At 40.0% G+C, this 18,830-nt stretch overlaps 1 protein-coding gene across 1 annotated transcript in view; it reads left to right on the top strand.

The window, feature by feature from the left end:
• Tnfrsf11a (TNF receptor superfamily member 11a) overlaps window positions 1-18,751 on the top strand; it is a 78,204-nt gene extending 59,453 nt beyond the window's left edge. Inside the window, exon 12 of the mRNA XM_033757393.1 lies at window positions 18,598-18,751. Coding sequence (XP_033613284.1) covers window positions 18,598-18,751 — 154 coding nt within the window. The remainder of the gene's footprint in view (window positions 1-18,597) is intronic.
• The last annotated feature ends 79 nt before the right edge of the window (window positions 18,752-18,830 follow it).

Below are 18,830 nucleotides of genomic sequence, written 5' to 3'. Positions count from 1 at the left end.
GGTTTTACTTTGCGGAAGTTGCTCCTTTCCCAGAAGCAGTAACCATTTTAGGGACAGGAGCCATTTTAGAATGTGCCATTTTGTTCTGGTAAAGAATGTATCACTGACTACCGGGCAGGTTTCTCCACAGCCTCTGTTAAATTGTCGCATCCATGTTCATTGTGATCTGTAATTCTTTCATTTATCCATTTTCCGAAAGTCTTTCCCCCTAGTCTCTGGCAATGCTGTATTTTCTAAGTGACACAGGCAGTGTGGGATTTGTTTTCCCTGGAAATGAGTAGTGAAGCTGCCCTTCCAATGGGGAAGTAGCAACAGCTATCTCAGTAACAAGATGGCCACTCTGACTTGTAGAACAAGCCTGGCTAGATCCCTGTGTCACTGGGCTCTGCGTCCTCTCAGATGCCCTTAACCCCTGCAGGATCCTCCAAAGTCCCCTGCTCATCTGCAAGCTGCGTTCCTGGCTCTCATCCCACTAGCCTCCTCTGCTGAGTTTAGGAGTGAAACCCAGGTATCACCACAGCTCTCACAGGCCTGACATCATCCACACACACTCTTCTTCTTTCTGAGAAGGGAAATAAGAGTTGGGAAAAGGACAGACAGCATATTCTTATGACAGGAGTCTGGGCAGTTTCAGATGGCCCACTTGATAACTGACTGAGACTAAAGTGGCCACAACATTTGAGTCTTGTCTTTGTGTTTTTCCCCCAATGAACTAGGAATGAAAGAGATGTAAACCCCTGAAGTTGAGAACTTCATTTTCTATAAAGCAGAAAGGCCTCTGGGCAGACAGCCACGGCTTGATGGCAGGCGGACATCAGAGTGTTGCTGCAGTGGCCAACCAGGCCCTTCTCCAACACATGGGTTTGTTTTCAACATGCAGGGATGGAATATGTCCTATAACTACATTTTTCTAACTGAAATTTAACATAGTTCTGAGATTATGCTTGACAAGAAAGTCATTATCATCCCAGGATTTGGGATGCCTTTGGGATGCCTTTCCTTCCTTGTAAAGAAATCTATATAGAAAAATAGCAGAAATGAAAGGCCTACAGCTTTATGCCCATGCTTGATGGTGCTATGGATCCTCACACACTTGCTGTCTCAGTTCATGTAGCCCATCGAAGGTGAATGGCCATGTCCTTTCCAAGCAAAGCGTGGACACAGAACTTTAGCCTCAAAGCCCAGGGATTGGCTTGCTGCTTACCTCATGAGAAAGCCTAGTACCAACAGGAAAACAAGATAGCCCCATTTGGGCTTAGGAATTATAATCACTCTCCTAGGGATCACCTCCACTGCTCATTTCTAAGCCCCTCTGTGGCAGGCCAAGTAATGGGCCCCTAAAGTGCCAGCATCCTTGATAGAGTTCTCTACCACACAAAATGGCCCCAAAGGTCCTACATTCTAAAATGGCTCCCATTCCTAAAATGGTTCCTGTTATGGAAATGAGCCACTTCAGAAAAGTGAAACTACCATCTCTGGAGAAGCAAAACCAAGCTGCGTTCCTGGCTCTCATCCCACTAGCCTCCTCTGCTGAGTTTAGGAGTGAAACCCAGGTATCACCACAGCTCTCACAGGCCTGACATCATCCACACACACTCTTCTTCTTTCTGAGAAGGGAAATAAGAGTTGGGAAAAGGACAGACAGCATATTCTTATGACAGGAGTCTGGGCAGTTTCAGATGGCCCACTTGATAACTGACTGAGACTAAAGTGGCCACAACATTTGAGTCTTGTCTTTGTGTTTTTCCCCCAATGAACTAGGAATGAAAGAGATGTAAACCCCTGAAGTTGAGAACTTCATTTTCTATAAAGCAGAAAGGCCTCTGGGCAGACAGCCACGGCTTGATGGCAGGCGGACATCAGAGTGTTGCTGCAGTGGCCAACCAGGCCCTTCTCCAACACATGGGTTTGTTTTCAACATGCAGGGATGGAATATGTCCTATAACTACATTTTTCTAACTGAAATTTAACATAGTTCTGAGATTATGCTTGACAAGAAAGTCATTATCATCCCAGGATTTGGGATGCCTTTGGGATGCCTTTCCTTCCTTGTAAAGAAATCTATATAGAAAAATAGCAGAAATGAAAGGCCTACAGCTTTATGCCCATGCTTGATGGTGCTATGGATCCTCACACACTTGCTGTCTCAGTTCATGTAGCCCATCGAAGGTGAATGGCCATGTCCTTTCCAAGCAAAGCGTGGACACAGAACTTTAGCCTCAAAGCCCAGGGATTGGCTTGCTGCTTACCTCATGAGAAAGCCTAGTACCAACAGGAAAACAAGATAGCCCCATTTGGGCTTAGGAATTATAATCACTCTCCTAGGGATCACCTCCACTGCTCATTTCTAAGCCCCTCTGTGGCAGGCCAAGTAATGGGCCCCTAAAGTGCCAGCATCCTTGATAGAGTTCTCTACCACACAAAATGGCCCCAAAGGTCCTACATTCTAAAATGGCTCCCATTCCTAAAATGGTTCCTGTTATGGAAATGAGCCACTTCAGAAAAGTGAAACTACCATCTCTGGAGAAGCAAAACCTAATTTGTTGCTCCACCCTGCTACCCACATGATCCTCCTCTTTCAATTGCCTAGTGTCAGGTTGCTCAACTCTCAGGATACTTTCCCCACTGCACCCTACACACCATTATTCCAGGTAGTCTGACAGCTCTTTTCCCCAATAAAGTCTTGCCTAGGGTGCTCCTGCTTTGGCTCATTTTCTTTCAATCCTAATCCCCAAAACCTGAGAATGTACCTTTTACGGCAAAAGGACTCAATAGATGTGATTAGATTAAGATGCTTGAGTTGAGATTAGCCCGCATTATCCAGGTGGATTATACATGTAATTACATGCATTCCTAGAAGAAGGAGGCAGAGACAGATGTGATTATAGCAGAAGGCCATGTAATGATAGCAGCAGAGATGGGAGTGATGCAGCTGCAGGATGGAGGAAGGAAAATAAGTGGCCTCAAGAAGCAGGAAAAGGTGAGGAAATCTCCCCTAAAGCCTCCAGAAGGACCAAGCCCTGCCATTCAGACTTCTGACCTCTAAAATGACATCTGTTGTGTTGTTTTAAGCACTGAGTTTATAGTGATTTGTTAGAGCAGCAACAAGAAACTAGTAGAGTTCCTTTTCCTCATAAACAACTGAGCTCTTTGGCCTACACTTTTGAAATCTGTCCTCAAATGACAAACTCAGCCCAGTAGGACTCCAAGACTGGGCTGCTTTCTTAGAATGAAGAAGGGAAAATACCTTTATTTCTTTCACAATGTTTGTACCAGGAAGTGAAATCTGCTTGATTTCCTAATCACAGCATCCTATCACTCTGGAACATTTAGGATCTTAATTATCAGGGGCTCCTGGAACTTGAGGGATACAGCACTGACCCTAGTTTAGGGCCAGATAGGAGGTCTGTCACCAGCTTCTGAATGATCCTCCTTGTGTTACATCCAGGGGCAGTGTGTATTGCACCTCAGATCCACTCTGCAGTCTGAGCAGCCCCCTGGGATTCTTAAACCCAGCCTCAGTAAAGGATTAAAGGGACCAAGTTTAAAAGGGGAAAAAAAAGATATTTTATTTGCAAGAGAGGAAAAGAGTGGATAGAAAGCTACCCTTTGAGGCAGTAGGGGGTCTGGAGCTGGAAAAATCAAAGGCCTTTGTCTTCAGCCCTTTTTATTAGGGTGGCAGGAAGATCCTCCCCTCTGGAGCTTGTCACAACCTGATTGGCTCTTTTAGATCCTAGAATCCTTAACTCAGTCACTAGCCAACACCATCGCCTATGTGCAAATTGCTAGGTGAGCCTCATTTGGGTTTCTTTGTCTTGTCAGAACCTTATATTTAGAATTTATGGGTTTGTTAAAAGGTTTTTACATGTAAGGTATAGCAATTAAGCAAAGGGGGTATGTGTGCACTTAGTGCAGTAATATAGTAAGTGAACAACAACAACAAGAACAATAATAATAATAATAATACATGCGTGGCCTAGGGATTTAGCTCAGCAGCACTGCGCCTGCCTAGCAAGTGCAAGGTCCCAAATTCAGGGGCTGGGGATTTGGCTCAGTAGTTCTGCTATCTGCCTTTCAAGCACAATGGCCAGAGTTTGATCCCTGGTAACACACACACACACACACACACGGTCCTAAGTTTAATTTCCAGTACCAGAAAAAAACAAAAGTGTGTGTCTAAGTATGAGTACATATTTTATATACTAAGTGAGTTTTCTGTTATATAACCCCTCTCGCACTTTTGTCTCCTTTCTACTTCACTGCATGCTGGGGAGGTATAGCTAACTTCAGCTGGGGCATCTGGTGGAGCCACACTCTTGTTTATTGGCTTTCCTGCTTCTCCTAATTAATTGCTTATTCTAGCAAATTTTGACTCTTTCTAGCCAGGATTTGCAAAAGAGCTTACTGAGGTCTTCATGCCCTTTTATTTCCCTGTCTTTCTGCCCCCTTTTCCTATACTTGGCTGTATGTTCCCTGGTCACGTGGGCCTGCTGACAAATTATGCAGGAAGAGGAAACTGCTGACCTTCTTTTTTTTTTTTTTTTCAGCTTTAATTGAGTTTATCGGTACATTTTAGGGATACAGTACAGTTACATTCATTGTTGGGATCTTGTACTTCTACATGACAAGTCTTGATTCTCATTTAAGAAACACTGAGTCAGGGCTCACTGGAGATGCCCTCTGCAGAGAATAGGTCCTGGCAGTGGCTGGGCAGAATGGGAGGGAATGTGCCAGGGGCAGGCTGAGCCATGGTGCTTGGTAGGGAGGAGGTATGCTGTGCGTCCTATACCGTGGGGTGTCCTTGGCTGGAACACAGGCAGGACAGGGCTCTCCCCCCATACTCTCAGACTGCAAAGACTAGGCCATTAGTAGATAAGAATTCCCCTTATTTGGGAAGACCCTTCATGCTCTGTCCTATATGGTAATCATGCTTTATTTTGTCTTCCCATGATAATTTTTCATATTACCGAAAAAAGAGAAAAGGAAAAAAATGGAGACCAGTCTTTGTAAATAGGGAAGGGTGGAGGGGGTGAAAGGAGGCCAGGGGAATGGGAAAAAAATAAGAACCAAGACCTGTCATGTAAAGGTACAAAATCCCAGCGATGAATGTAATTGTATTATACACCTAAAATGTACCAACAACAACAATAATAATAATAATCATAATCATAATAAAACAGCTATCTTCTTAATAGATAACCATCTGGTTAAGGGTAAGTCCATTAGTTTCACATGGTTGTAACACATGACCACAAACTCAGTGGCTTCAAACAATATAAATTTACTATCTTATGGTTCTGGAGGTCAAAAGTCTAAATCAGGTCACCTTAGGCTACTATCAAGGTGTCAGCAGGGCCACATTCCTGCTGGAAGCTCAGGACAAATCTATTTTCTTGCCTTTTTCAGTTTCTAGGGGTTTTCCACACTTTGGCCGGGAGCCCCTTCCTCTATCTTCAGAGCCAGTATCACAGCACTGCATCTTCTGCTTCTGTTGTTACATCTACTTCTCTGACTCATACTCCTGCTTTCTCTTTTACTTCTAAGGACCTTTGCAATTACGTCAAAGCTACCCAGGTAATCCAGGCTAATTTCCTATTTCAAGACCTTTAGCTTAATCACATCTGCAAAGTCTCTTTGCCAATAATGTACTACCAGGTGCCAAGGATTAGGCAATTGCTATCATTTAGATGTTGAATGTCCCCCAAAAGTTTTGGTCCCCAGGGTGGTACTATTGGGAACCAGGATTGCCGCTAAGAGGTACAGTCTCAAGGGTTTTCTTCAGTCATTGAGGACATCTCTTCAAATGGGACTGTGGGACCTAGACCTTTTCTTTCTTTGTTTTGCCTCCTGGCCATGGGCCTAGAAGTTTACTCCGCTGTATGCTGCATGCCATGACTACCTGATACTCACTAGAGGCCCAAAGCATTAGGCCCCCTCAATTTTGGATTGGAATCTCCAAAACTGAACTGTGATTTACGTTTTTTCTTGTAAGTCAATTATCTGAGGCATTTCATTATAGTACCAGGAAACTGACTAATCCAGTCATGGATGTCTTTGGAGTGCCATGCTGCCTATTACAACAAGCAGATTACTAAGGTGTTTAAAAACCTACCTCTAAAACATCTGTCCATGGAGATTTGTTGAGCCTACTGTTATCCACAGGTGCCCAGCATGAAGGAATGAGTGAATGTTTTACTTCTTTCTCTTACCAGGTTTCAAGTTTCCATTAGCTATATCCATTTCGTCACTTGTAAGTCTTTCAATAATCAGTCATTAGAAACAACTGCTGGAGATTACCCCCTTGTAAAGTTTCTAAGGCTCCTTGCAAAGAGCCTCCAGGGTCTGTGGATAAACAAGTCCTCAAGTACCAACCCCCTTATAATTCCCTGGGGGTCTGAGGATCCCCTGAACAGTCTCTTAACAGAAAGAAAACATTCTTATTTCTTTTTTTTTTTTTCATTCTTAGTAAGTGGATATAACTTTTTTATAGCAAAACATTTATCAGTATATTTTATGTACCAATAGATAACATACATACATAATGATAACACTTATCATAGGGAAAAAACATTCTTATTTCTAGCCAATTAGAAACACACATGGCTTTCAGAAGATGGGCTCTGACATTTCCTTTCTTTGCCCTCAACCATTCTCTGATACATAATCCTCCTCCCTGGGTCCCTGAGGGTCTGTGATCTCTCTGCCTTCTCTCCTGCTTTCTCTTCCCTTCTCCACCCTACTTCAGAATCCTGGCTCCATCCTGGTTGCAGCCCACAGGGTCATGGGACCACTCTTCCTGCACTATCAAGGAAGTCTGAGCTGAGTCCTTCCTGTTGGCACAGATCAAAAGACTTTCAGTTTCCTTGAAGCAGGATGTGAACAAGACAAGCAAGTCCTTTTTGCTAATATTGAGCACTAATATGTACTGTAATATTTAAGCTGTCTGCCTAATTTATTGTCTTTCCAAGGACCTCTCTTAATTGTGATAGGAGAAAGGCTGTAAATGGAATAGAAAATTCTATCCTCCCACAAACATAAATTAGTTGGATAAAGTATAATTGAAAGAATGAATGAAAACTTAAGTCAATGTTTTTATTGTCTTCTATCCTAGGGGTGGTGTAGCTTAGGAATACCAGATCTACCTATCCTGCAAGAGGCCCTGGGCTCAATTGCAGCACGATAGGGCAAAAATATATATAATTTGCCTTTATTGTAGAGGTCGACTAGCATGCACTTGCTAGATTTGAAGATTTTCCACTCTAGGCTGAAGCTTTGCTTGATCAAGACTTCCTCAACACCATTTATTTGAATATCAAGATATGAGGACATTGAAATCAATTATGTTGGCTTTAGAGATCAAGGTGCTCAAGTTAACTCTGACATATAATGATTGATTTGTAATCCTTGCTGTTATTACACCTTTATTATAAATGATACCTTTATTAATAACTACATAGAGACTGCTGTCTGTCTCATGAACAGCCAGCAGAAATCAGCCTGCCAGTACCCACACCTTAAATAAATGTCTCTCTCTTACAGCTCCCTGTAGTTTTCTACATTTTTCTTCTCACTCTGACAATTTTTCATCCATTAATGTGACTGAGAAAAAAATACAATGCATAAAATATAAAATCTATTTAAAACTTAGAGGAGTCACCATTTAAGAATGAAGGATGTAGCTTGATATGGTGAGTGGCCCATGCCTGTAATCCCAGCATTTTGGGGAGACTGAGGCAAAAGGATCACAAGTTGGATCCCAGCCTGGGAAACTTCTGTCTAAAAAAGAAAAATTACTGGCGATATAACTCAATGTGAAGAACCTGAGTTCAATCCCAAGTACCCCCACCAAAAAAAGATATTCTACATTGTGTTGGCCACTGTTAACAATAGGCTCAAACTCCTTACAAGACCAGATACATAAGTGGCTTGTATAACATCAGTAGGGTTTAGTTTTTAAAGGATAAAGAACTCATCTAGGGTGGAAAAACTGGAAATAGTATCATGGATGGAGGTACACCTAGGTACCTCACCTAGGTCAGAGCTGTCCCACAGACAACAAAAATGCTGTGAATCTGTGCTGTTCACAGGATAGCAGCCATTGGCCACATCCAGCTATTAAGTACTTGAAATGTGGCTACTGCCAATGAATTTTCAGTTTTATTTAATTTTAATTTAACTAGCTACCATCCAGATTTAGACCACAGTATCAGAGGAGAGAGGTACATATGTTTGGGATAACAAGGTCTGCTATGATTTGGCTAAGTGCTCCCCAAAAACAAGGTATTTGGAGGTGGCAGAACCTTCAAGGGGTTGGGTCTAGTGGGGAGGTCTTCAATGGGGACCTGACCTGGAAGAGGATTGTAGGACCTTAGGCCCCTCCTTGCTTTCCTTTCCTTCCCAGCCATGAGGTGAGCAGTTTTGCTCTACCATGTATCCCTGCCATGATGCTCCATCACAGACCCAAAGCAATAGAGCTGACCAGTCATGGACTGAGCGTCTAGAATTGTGAGCTGAAATGAACATTTTTCAGTGTATTACCTCAGGTCTTTATTACAGTGATAGAAAGTTGATCAAGCCAAGATCTGGAAACTTAACTATCGATAGCTAAAATAGATTTGCAAATACAGTAATCCAATCTGCAGATATGGCAGAGATCATCTTACCTGCACCAGGTACACCTTATACATCCAGAGTGATCCGGGACATGTCAAGTGGCTCAACATTCAGACACTAGGCTAGTGCAAGCTGATTCAAGAATTTTCTGAACTCAATGCAGAGAGACAGGAGCAGAGCTCATCTGGGATATCTTGAAAAGTTATGCTGACTTGTCTCTTGGGCAGCAAAAAGGTTTATTTTTATACCTGGAAATGGGAGTCAAATATGAACATATACATAAGAACCTCTCAGTTCACACTGTTTCATTAAATGGTAACATATTTTTAACTAAAAAAAGCCATGGAAACTCATAGGATTAATCAGATTATTTTGGCTCATGGTTATCAAAGGAAACGTTTTTTGCTTTACATAAAACTGTTTAGAAGTAGGAAAGAAAGATGGTTTGATCCATGGATAATTTAACATTACAGCTCAGGAGACAAGCATAGATTCAGAAACATTAAATAATATTCTTGGACAAGCATTGAATCATGAAAGTGTAAATTTAGGATTCATGCCAAGTGTTAATTTACCTACAAATTCCTCAAATATACAAAAGCAATAAGATTAATATAGCGGGGCTGGGAGGTTTATTTTTATTTAGTTCAGGGGCTCTGCCCCTGCCACACAAGTGCAGATCTTGAGTTTGATCCTCAGTACTGGGGGGAAAAGATTAATATAGTGAATCCCCCTGGATCTATCATCCAAATTCAATAATTATCAACATTTGACCAATCTTGATTGTTCTATACCTCAACCTTTCTCCTTCATCTTAAATACATCATTTTAAAGAAAATCCCAGGCATTATATAATTTCACCTAAAAACATTTCAGTTTGTATTTCCAAAGATGAAGCCGTTTTAAAAATACCAGAAAATCACAATCACATTTAAAAATATGAATAATGACTTCAATATCATCAGATAACCAGTGGTCAGATGTCCCTAATTTCTTTATGAGCTTTTAACAGTTAATGTACATGAAACCAGAACCCAAGCAAGACCCATACATTGCATTAGTTTGGTGTGTCTCTTAAGTAGGTTTTATGCTGTAACTTCCCTTCCTTTCTTTCTGTTTTCCTCTTCTTACCATTTCTTCATTTAAGAATAGTGAGTCACTGGCCTTGTAGCTTTTCTCACATTTTGAATTTCTCTAACTGTATCCTTTCTGTTACTCAGTATGTTCCTTGTTCTCTGTATTTAATATAAAGATAGTTCCCTTTGTAAATAACAGCTGGAATTCTTCTATAAAGAATAACTTTTCCAGCCGGGTGTGGTGGCACATGCCTGTAATCCCAGCACTTGGGAGGCTGAGGCAGGAGGATCGCTGTGAGTTGGAGACTAGCCTGGGCTACACAGTGAGTTCCAGAGCAGTCTGAACTACACAGTGAGACCCTGTCTCAACCCCCCCCCCAAAAGAATAACTTTTCCTTAACAGATATTTGGTTACCTTGATGTATTGTTTACATAGAAAAGGTAGGATTCTTTACCGTATTTACCAGTTTTTAGAATGAGAGTACCCACCTAGTAACCTCCTAACTGCTGTTTGTATGTTTTTTTTTAATGGACTCATAGGTTTTAACATAATTTAGATGTTTCAATTCATTACTATTCTTTCCTTTTTGATGTTCAAACTATTTCATCTTTGGCAAACCCCTTCAGATTAGTTCCTGTGTCCTTTAAACATAACCCTAGTGGTCTTGGATGCTTTCCTTTATTTTTTATATGAGAAGATGTTCCAGGCTCATCTTCAGCATCTCCTCCCTCTGAACTGGAATCAGCCACTCTGCGAAGGAGCCTTGATTCCTTTCAATGGGAAACTGTATTTAGAGACCACAGCCTGGCTGAGGTTGGTGTCGCATACCCATAATCCCAGCAGTCAGGAGGTTGAAGCAAGAGGATCACCGTGAGTTCTAGGCCAGCTTGGGCTACATAGTGAGTTCCAGGCCAGATTGAATTATTTAGTGGGTCTGTCATAGGCAGAAGAGAGAGAAGGGTGGGGGGAGCCTCCAGAGTCTGGGTACTTGAGAATACATTTTGTGATTTTGTTGGTCATAATTTTTACACATTTTTAGTGAAAAAATTAAAAGTACATTTTAAAAAGATAATATGCATAATGAGTTTATAATAATTTCTGTAAATCAAAATTAGAACTATAGAGATTTTACTTCTTTGATTTTTTTACATTTTCATCTCTTTTTTCTTATGCTAAAAAATCCTAATGATAACATAATTACTTGTTTCTTTTATCCCACAAGTGTGTACAAAATAATAGTTCAAAATAATGCCATATTACTACCAATTATATGCTTACTGAGTAGTCTTTAAGAGTTCTTTGTAGTTCATGTGACTGTGTGTGTGTGTGTGTGTGTGTGTGTGTGTATGTGTGTGTGGCTTTGATACTCTAGATGTATTTTTTCCACTGGAAGTCTATAGTTAAATTAGTGTTTTAAAATATTTTCCAGGTGATTAAATTGTCAATCAACATACATTTAAATTCATTTGGGATTTTCTATTTTTTAAAATAGTTTTCCATTTGTATTTAATTTTGGATTCAGGTTGATACACACACACACACACACACACACACACACACACACACACATATATAGTTAAAAACCATAACTATGAAACAAGGTCACTCTGAAAAGTCTTTCTATTCTATGTCTCCTTACCCTAGTAATTTTTAATATTTTTATTTGCTTTTAAATTATTTTGATATAATTGATTAAGTGTGCACACATACACTCATTCTTTCCCTTTAGAACAAAGATAACAATTATATACATTCTCTATACTTAGACTGCACCTAAACATAACTTTCATTCCCTATTAGTACCTAGAGAACCTCTTCATTCCTTCTTATAGCTGCATTGTACTTTAATGTATACTTTGGTGTATTCAACTGTTTCCCAGCTAATGGACCTTTGGGCTATTTCCTCTCTTTAACACTTGTACAGTGTAATGAAAAGTCCTGTGCATTTACATTTCTTATTTTCAAGAGCACATCTTTGGGAAAGATTCCTAGAAGTGAGATAGCAAGTCAAGAGGTAATGTATACATTACCTATTTCCAAATTCTCCCCTACATGGATTGTACCCATTTAATATTTCCACCACCAATCAGTATATTGTTTATCTTTTGAATTTTGCCTCTTTGAGAAGTGAGAAATAATCTCAGTGAAGCTCATTTTCCCCTGCAACCCATATGGTAAGAATTTAATTCCAAAGATATTCTAAAGGATTCCTTCTGATAATAATGCCTTTAGGATTGTCAGAAGATTTGCAAATCTAGTAGTAATCCTATCAAAAGGGATAATGTGGTTGATCTGGCACCACTGTTCTTGGCTATATTATATATTGAATAAAAAAATTTTTCTTGCAGATAGACTTGAATTGTTAACTTCTTATCCGAGCAGATTAGCCATGAGCTTATGGAAGTGGAATAGATACAATTCATAGAACAAGAAGTCCAAACGAGCTCTGTATAGCAGCATGTGACATTGAACATGTGCAGAAACATTCACTTCCATAAAAAATGAAATGATAGCTTTTGAGAATATTGAGTCTAACTGTGGAGTCAGAGCTCTTGCTGCATAACAGAAACCAACACTTAATAGTGCGAGAGTCATAAAAGAAAAGGACAAAATATGTTCGCTCAAAAATTTATGGTACTCTTACTTTAAGAAGTTCCATCTCAGGAGGCTGAGGTATGAGGATCACAAGTTCAAGCCTACCCTAGGCAATTTATAGTAATTTAGTGAGTCTCTCTCTCCAAACAAACTAAATAAGGAAAGGAGGAAGAGAAGAGGAGAGGAGAGGAGAAGAGAAGAAGACACTGGAAATTTATCTCAGTACAACACACAGAGTTCAATCCTGGTACAAACAAACAAACAAATATTCTGCCTCACCCTGGCTATGGAGAAAGAATGCTTACATGTAATGTGCATTACCAATTTTAACCTGAATAAATGCTTACAAAACATAGGTTTATGGTAGTTTTTATTTTTGATCGATTTTAAATTTTAATGCTTAAAAAGTGGGTCTTAGAGAAGGATGAACTTTACAGAAATATTCAATATTATCTGTTTACAAAAAAGCACTCTGAGACACAAAAAGATTTGTTTCTCTTGCCTTTAATTGGTTTCTGGCTCATGCTACCAATTCATCAACCATTTGACAGCATTTAGTGATGTCTTCTGTGGGTTAAGAACTGTTAGAAGCTGAGAATACAAAAATGGACAATCCATGGTTCCTTCCTTACAGAAGTGTACCAGAAGGTAGAGCAGATGGCAAATAAATGCAAAAATTCATAGAACATTGGATATGAGACCAGCCAGAGTGTTCTGAAATTGTTCACATGTATTTCTACTAGTGGAGCTCACCTTTTTAAGTAACAGCTTTACCGCTGGACATGGTGGCACGGATCTGCAATCCCAGCACTCTGGGAGACCAAGGATGGAGGATTGCAAATTGAAGCCCAGCCTGGGCAATTTTGCAAGACCCTGTCTCAAAATAAAAATAAAAAAAGGGCTGGCATGTGTGCCAAGGCCGGGGTTCAATCCCTAATACTACAAATAACAATAACACAACAAGAAAAATAGCTTTACTATATAAAGCTATTTCTACCTACCATATTAAACCATTATCACATACCATATAATATACCATTTGAAGCGCACACTGAGTATCTTTTTTGTATATTCACACAGTTGTACAACTATTACCACCTTTAATTTTAGACTTTTTCATCATCCCCAAAAGATGGCCTCATCCATTAACAGTTACTCTCCATTTCCCACCAACTTACCTAGGTAAGTTTAGCATTAAAATTCTAAAATCAATCAAAAATAAAAAGAGAAGCTATCACAAATCTGTGTTTTGCAAGCATTTATTCAGTGTTAAAAATCCAAATAGGTAATGCACATTACGTGTAAGCATTCTTTCTGTATGGCCAGGGTGAGGTAGAATATTTTTTGTTTGTTTGTACTGGGGATTAAACTGTATGCATTGCACTGAACTAAATTTCCAGGCTCTTTTTCTTCTTTTCTTTCTGCTCTATAATTCTCATCTTTCTGCTTTAAAAAGTTCAAAGTATTTCATACAAAGAAATGACAGTGAAATAATACAATATGTAGTCTTTTGTGACTGTCCTCTTTAAGTTAGCAAATGTTTTAAAGGTCCATCAGTGTCCTAGAGTGTTTCGGCATTTAATATCTTTGTATTGACAAATCCTATTCAACTGTATGGACATTCCCCTCTTTCATTGCTTACTGTTCTTTTATTAGGTGACATTTATATGCAGTGAAATCTACAAAATTTCAATGTAGCTGTATTATATTTTATGTATCTATTGATTAGTTAATAAACATTTGGGTTCTTTCCTTTATTTTCTTTTAGCTGCCATGAACACATTGCCATGTATAAGTTTTAAGTGGACTTTTAGTGGAATTGCTGGGTCTAACCTCTTAAGGAATGGGTTTATTCAAAGAAACAATGCCTCTGTGTATTCTCAATATCAACTGCAATGATAGAAATTTACTCAGTCACCAGCTTCTTGCTGAAGATTGGCTTTGCATCAATTTCCTGTGTTTGGGAACGGGGAGGGTGTTTGCTGTCAGCTGGCCTACACTCCAGATCAGGTAATCATCCAGCCCAGGGTTAAAACAGGATACAGTGCAATTCACATTTCTCCATCTTATTTACATGAAACCATGAGAATCTTTGCCAAAATCCACATACTTGATCTCTCTAAACTCCTCCACATCTGCATATCTCATAGTAATCCCATAAAAAGGAGAAAATGGTTAAGTTGGCACCTCTTGTTCTTGATCCTCATACCTAGGACTAGAAAACTACATAATTTCAAATTCTAATTTTGGTCTGGGAATAAACACTAACTTGTCTTTGTTTCTGGGATTCTCCTTTCCTTTGTTTTCTTAAATCATTACATCAGACTATATTGGGGTCTGTCACTTCTCTCTTGTTGCCCTGGTTATTCCGATATCACTCCTAGGAAACCCCCCACCCTGCAGAGTTCTCTCCTGAGCCCGTTCTCTCTGTCTCAGGCATTTATCAGGATGTTAAAGCTGCAGGGTTCCTCCCTCTGCAGGCCTCCCATCTCTCTAAGCTTCTTTTTATTATACTCTTTCCCCATAGAAAGATTGTTTTCCCTGATAGAGAAACAAAAGCTTTATTGAGTACTTCTCAGTAGTTCCTATTCTTTCTAGCAGGTGTTTATACTATACTCTCCCTCAAGCTTATGAGTTCTCTTCCTTGCTCTCTGGCTCTGGTGGATCGATAAATCCTTCTAGGTTGGCCACAGTATTTTCACAAGCTCTGATCACTGCAGCTTCCAGAGCTTTTTCATGTGGGTCTTAAAGGTTATTTAAGACTTTGTGTGGCCAGCTATAGGAATATTTACCTGTGGGAACTGACTTGGAATAATTTTGGGGTGGTGATGAATTTCCTTTTTCTTCTCTTCTCAGGATCCCCAGAAATTGTGTAGCTTCTCTTCTTAACAACCACCAACTACTTTTCTCTAATCTCTCTTCTCCCATTGAGCTTTGAAGGAAGGAACCCAGCATACACCATATCATCCTAGGCAATTGATCCTGGTTAGGGTAGGGAAATGAACAGGTTTAAAAATAATGGGGAAATAACAAGAAATCTTTAGTGCCTATAATAGTCATCCCTGAAACCTACTGTGACACTCTTAATGCTGGACTTGGTCTTTCTCCGTCACCCCACCAGATGCACAGGTCAGTGCTCCCCATCCTCCCATCTGTATGTGCATTTATAGGGACACTCATGAGTTTCTGCCCTTTCCTCTCCTCATTATTTTCTGTACTTTGCTGCATTATATGAAAGGTGGCAATATTAGAGCATTTGTAAAACAAATCAGAAGTTCTGTCCAAATCTAGTAGTAATCCCATAACTTCTTTCTTCACTATGTAGTTACCTTAATCCATGCATCCCTCATCCTGCCTGTGACTCACTGGAGAACTCACAAAGCATCTCTACATGCCAGGACTCGTCAAGGTCATTTGGAATCCTATTTCTACACCAACACACACACACACACACACACACACACACACACACACACACGAGGGGGGGTCAAATTTTCCTATTAATATTTACTATGGTCTATAAAGCCACTATGTACTTTGACTTGGTGAATACAAAATCACTGCTCTTGGGGGAAATACAGGATTAGCTTCCTATAAGTTTTCAGTCATATTTCCTTTCTTCTTTTGGTCAGTAAATAACCTTGCTTTACTATATTTTCTACTTAAAGACTCTTTCTTTAGTACCTATGGTTGACTTGTTAACATTGAACTCAGGGCCCATGGTCCTATAACTGATCCCTGGACAAAGCTTATCTAATATACATATTTTCTCCTTAAGGGACACCACAGCCTTCTGGCACTTAGAAACATGAGACATAACTCCAGCACTATGTGTGGAGAACATTGTGAGCAACAAAAGTCACTACAAAAAGCACAGAAATATAGCACTGACTAGCCTGAAGACAATGGATTTCATTATGGTACAAGAACTAATACAAGGAGGAAGAGCACCTCCTCTGATATGTTCTCATAAAAGCTACTAAGGCCATTTAATCCCCAACACTTCTTCACCTTCATTAGAAAAATAATTTTATTATAATGATTATTCAATTGATGTGGTTCCTTACGGGTCAAAAAAGACATTCATGTAGTTCCAAGCCTATTACATCTATTGTACATAAGCAGGTTGTTGATTTATCCACCATTTGCAATCAGTATGGACTTTTTTTTTTTTTTTTTTTTTTTACTGTGTGTGAGTGGTGCTGGGGACTCAGGGCCTGGCACATGTTAGGCAAATGCTCTACCATTTAGCTACACGCCCAGTCCTTTTAATTTTATTTTGAGACAGTGCCATGTTAAGGTGTCCAAGCTAACTCCAAACTTGTGATCCTCCTGAGTAGCTGAAATCAAAGGTGTATACCACCACAATGACCTTAAAAAAAAACTTTAAAAAAAAGCTTAGGGAAACTCTATGATGGATAGGTTAGTCTATAAATCTAGTAATCTGTTTTTTGACTCACTAATAAATCTGGTTCTGATAGCCATTTGGACTTTGGGAGTCCAAAGACAGAGTTCACTAATGTATATGTTAGAGGTCAGGATCTTTTGGAGAGAAAATAGGCATAGCTCCACCTAATGGTAAAAAGTAAAACATTGGACCCCTTAAATAGGTTTGGGCCATTGCGTTCTGGTCTATGCCCCCAAACCTGGAACGCTTTTCTTGCAAGTCAAAGATTAGAGGGAGGAAAAAGAACTAGATATGTCAAGGAAAATACACCAGGATTCCTGTGGAACACAATATATGAATTCAGTCTAATATGAGTTTGGAATTGTACATTGTTTTTCATTCCAGCTCTTCTGCTGACAAACTCTGTGATTTAGGGCAAGACGTGTTGTTATCCAAGTGTCCATTCCTTCATCTGTTAAATGGGATTCACAGTATTTGCAGCAGAAGTTTATTTTAAGGATTAAATAAAATAATACACATGAGCTGGTCAGCTCAGAGGTTGGCACATAGAAGGAGGTCAGTTAATGATAAGTATTTTTCATCAGTTTGAAAGGAGAGGTAAGCAGGAGAGCGCTTCAGGGAAGCACTTGGGGATTACATATCCCCTGTCGTCGGTAACAAGTAACGTGTCTTGCCAAGAGCATAAGAGATCAGAAGATTATCTATTGGGCAGATAATATACCTAAATAAAGAGGAGCTCTGGACGGAATGGCCTAGAAAAAAAGTTTACACAGATTGACCCTCCACATCAATGGAAATGCACTGTGGTAAACAGGTCATACTTATTTGCTCTCTGCCCACTAAAAATAAGGACAGCAAGCTAGTGACACACAAATTGGAAGGTGTCCCAAATAAATTATGGGCTCTTATTGCCTTTTTGAGAAAATTTGTTGTCTTTGAAATACATTTCTAATCCTTTCAAAAGAATAGTCAGTATCATGCGTCATAGTCTCCTCTGGTATAACATACAGAGCTTCATTAACAGTTGTATGTGCGAACGGGAGTGTGGAACTCCACCTTCTAAATGGAGCTGAACGTATGGTTTTCTACATGTCACTGTCCCTTACTGTTTCTTGGTTAAGTTGCCCCCTTCAAAGATATATGTCTTGAAAAAAAAAAAAAAAAGATATATGTCTTGAAATAGGAGTTTTATGATGTATATTGACTAGGGTGACCCCCCAATACAACATGACTGGCAACCTATATGAAGAGTAGGAAAGAGAGAGAGAGGAAGAGGTGAAAAACAAGAAGACAGACATATAACACACACAGAACAGGCAAGACTGGAGTAAGGAACCTAAAGCCAAGGAACACCAGGGATCCCCAACCGCACTGGAAGAAAAGAAAGGCAAGCATCAGACTCTCCAGAGAAGAGAGAATGTGGCCCAGACAACAACTTAATCTCAGACTGGCCTCGGAGCTGTGCAAGGAAATTTCCATTGTGTCAAGCCACCCACTTTGTAGCATACCAAGGACAGCCACAGGAAGTGAGTGCATGATCCCTAGCACAGAATTTACAGCATGGCTGGGTTGTGGGGGTCGATCTGAGCAAGTTTTCATTCCCTGAGTTTCTGACCTTGTAAAAATCTAGCAAGAGTTGCCCAAAGTCACCTGTGCTCATACTACGTTGAGGTGTTACTGATTTAGAAAGCAATTTAACATTTAAGATCTCTGCAAGGCTGGCCTCACCTGGGCTTCAGAAAGAGGGGGTATTTTCCTCTCTGGACAGCCAGCTTCTGAAGCACGGTACATCTGCTTCTGTTTTCGTGCGGGAGGACATTCATTTAGTTTACCAAGGCCTGATCTTGGACAAAAACTTCCAGACACTAGCTTTATCTCTCCCTTCCTTCTCCACCTTTTCCCAGCTGCCAGGAACTCCGCCTCAGTGTCCACCCTTCTCGCTCCAGTGAAGAGCACGTGAAATTCAATATATTGATCTTTGAAACCCTTGCTCATTTAGTGAACGCCCTGTTTAAATCCATGGCACGTTACAGCGGCATGGTTGGCTTTAAGAAGTAATCGTGCTGCTGACTGAGTGTCTAAAATCTGAGGCAGTTTCTCGCTCCTTGGCAACAGCACCCCCCCACCCCCACCCCCC

The sequence above is a fragment of the Fukomys damarensis genome, unplaced genomic scaffold, assembly GCF_012274545.1.
Source record: "Fukomys damarensis isolate Sample0158 unplaced genomic scaffold, DMR_v1.0_HiC HiC_scaffold_30, whole genome shotgun sequence".
In the NCBI taxonomy this organism is placed as follows: Eukaryota; Metazoa; Chordata; class Mammalia; order Rodentia; family Bathyergidae; genus Fukomys; species Fukomys damarensis.
Note: the sequence above shows the minus strand (reverse complement) of the source record. Positions and strands in the feature narration are given on the sequence as shown.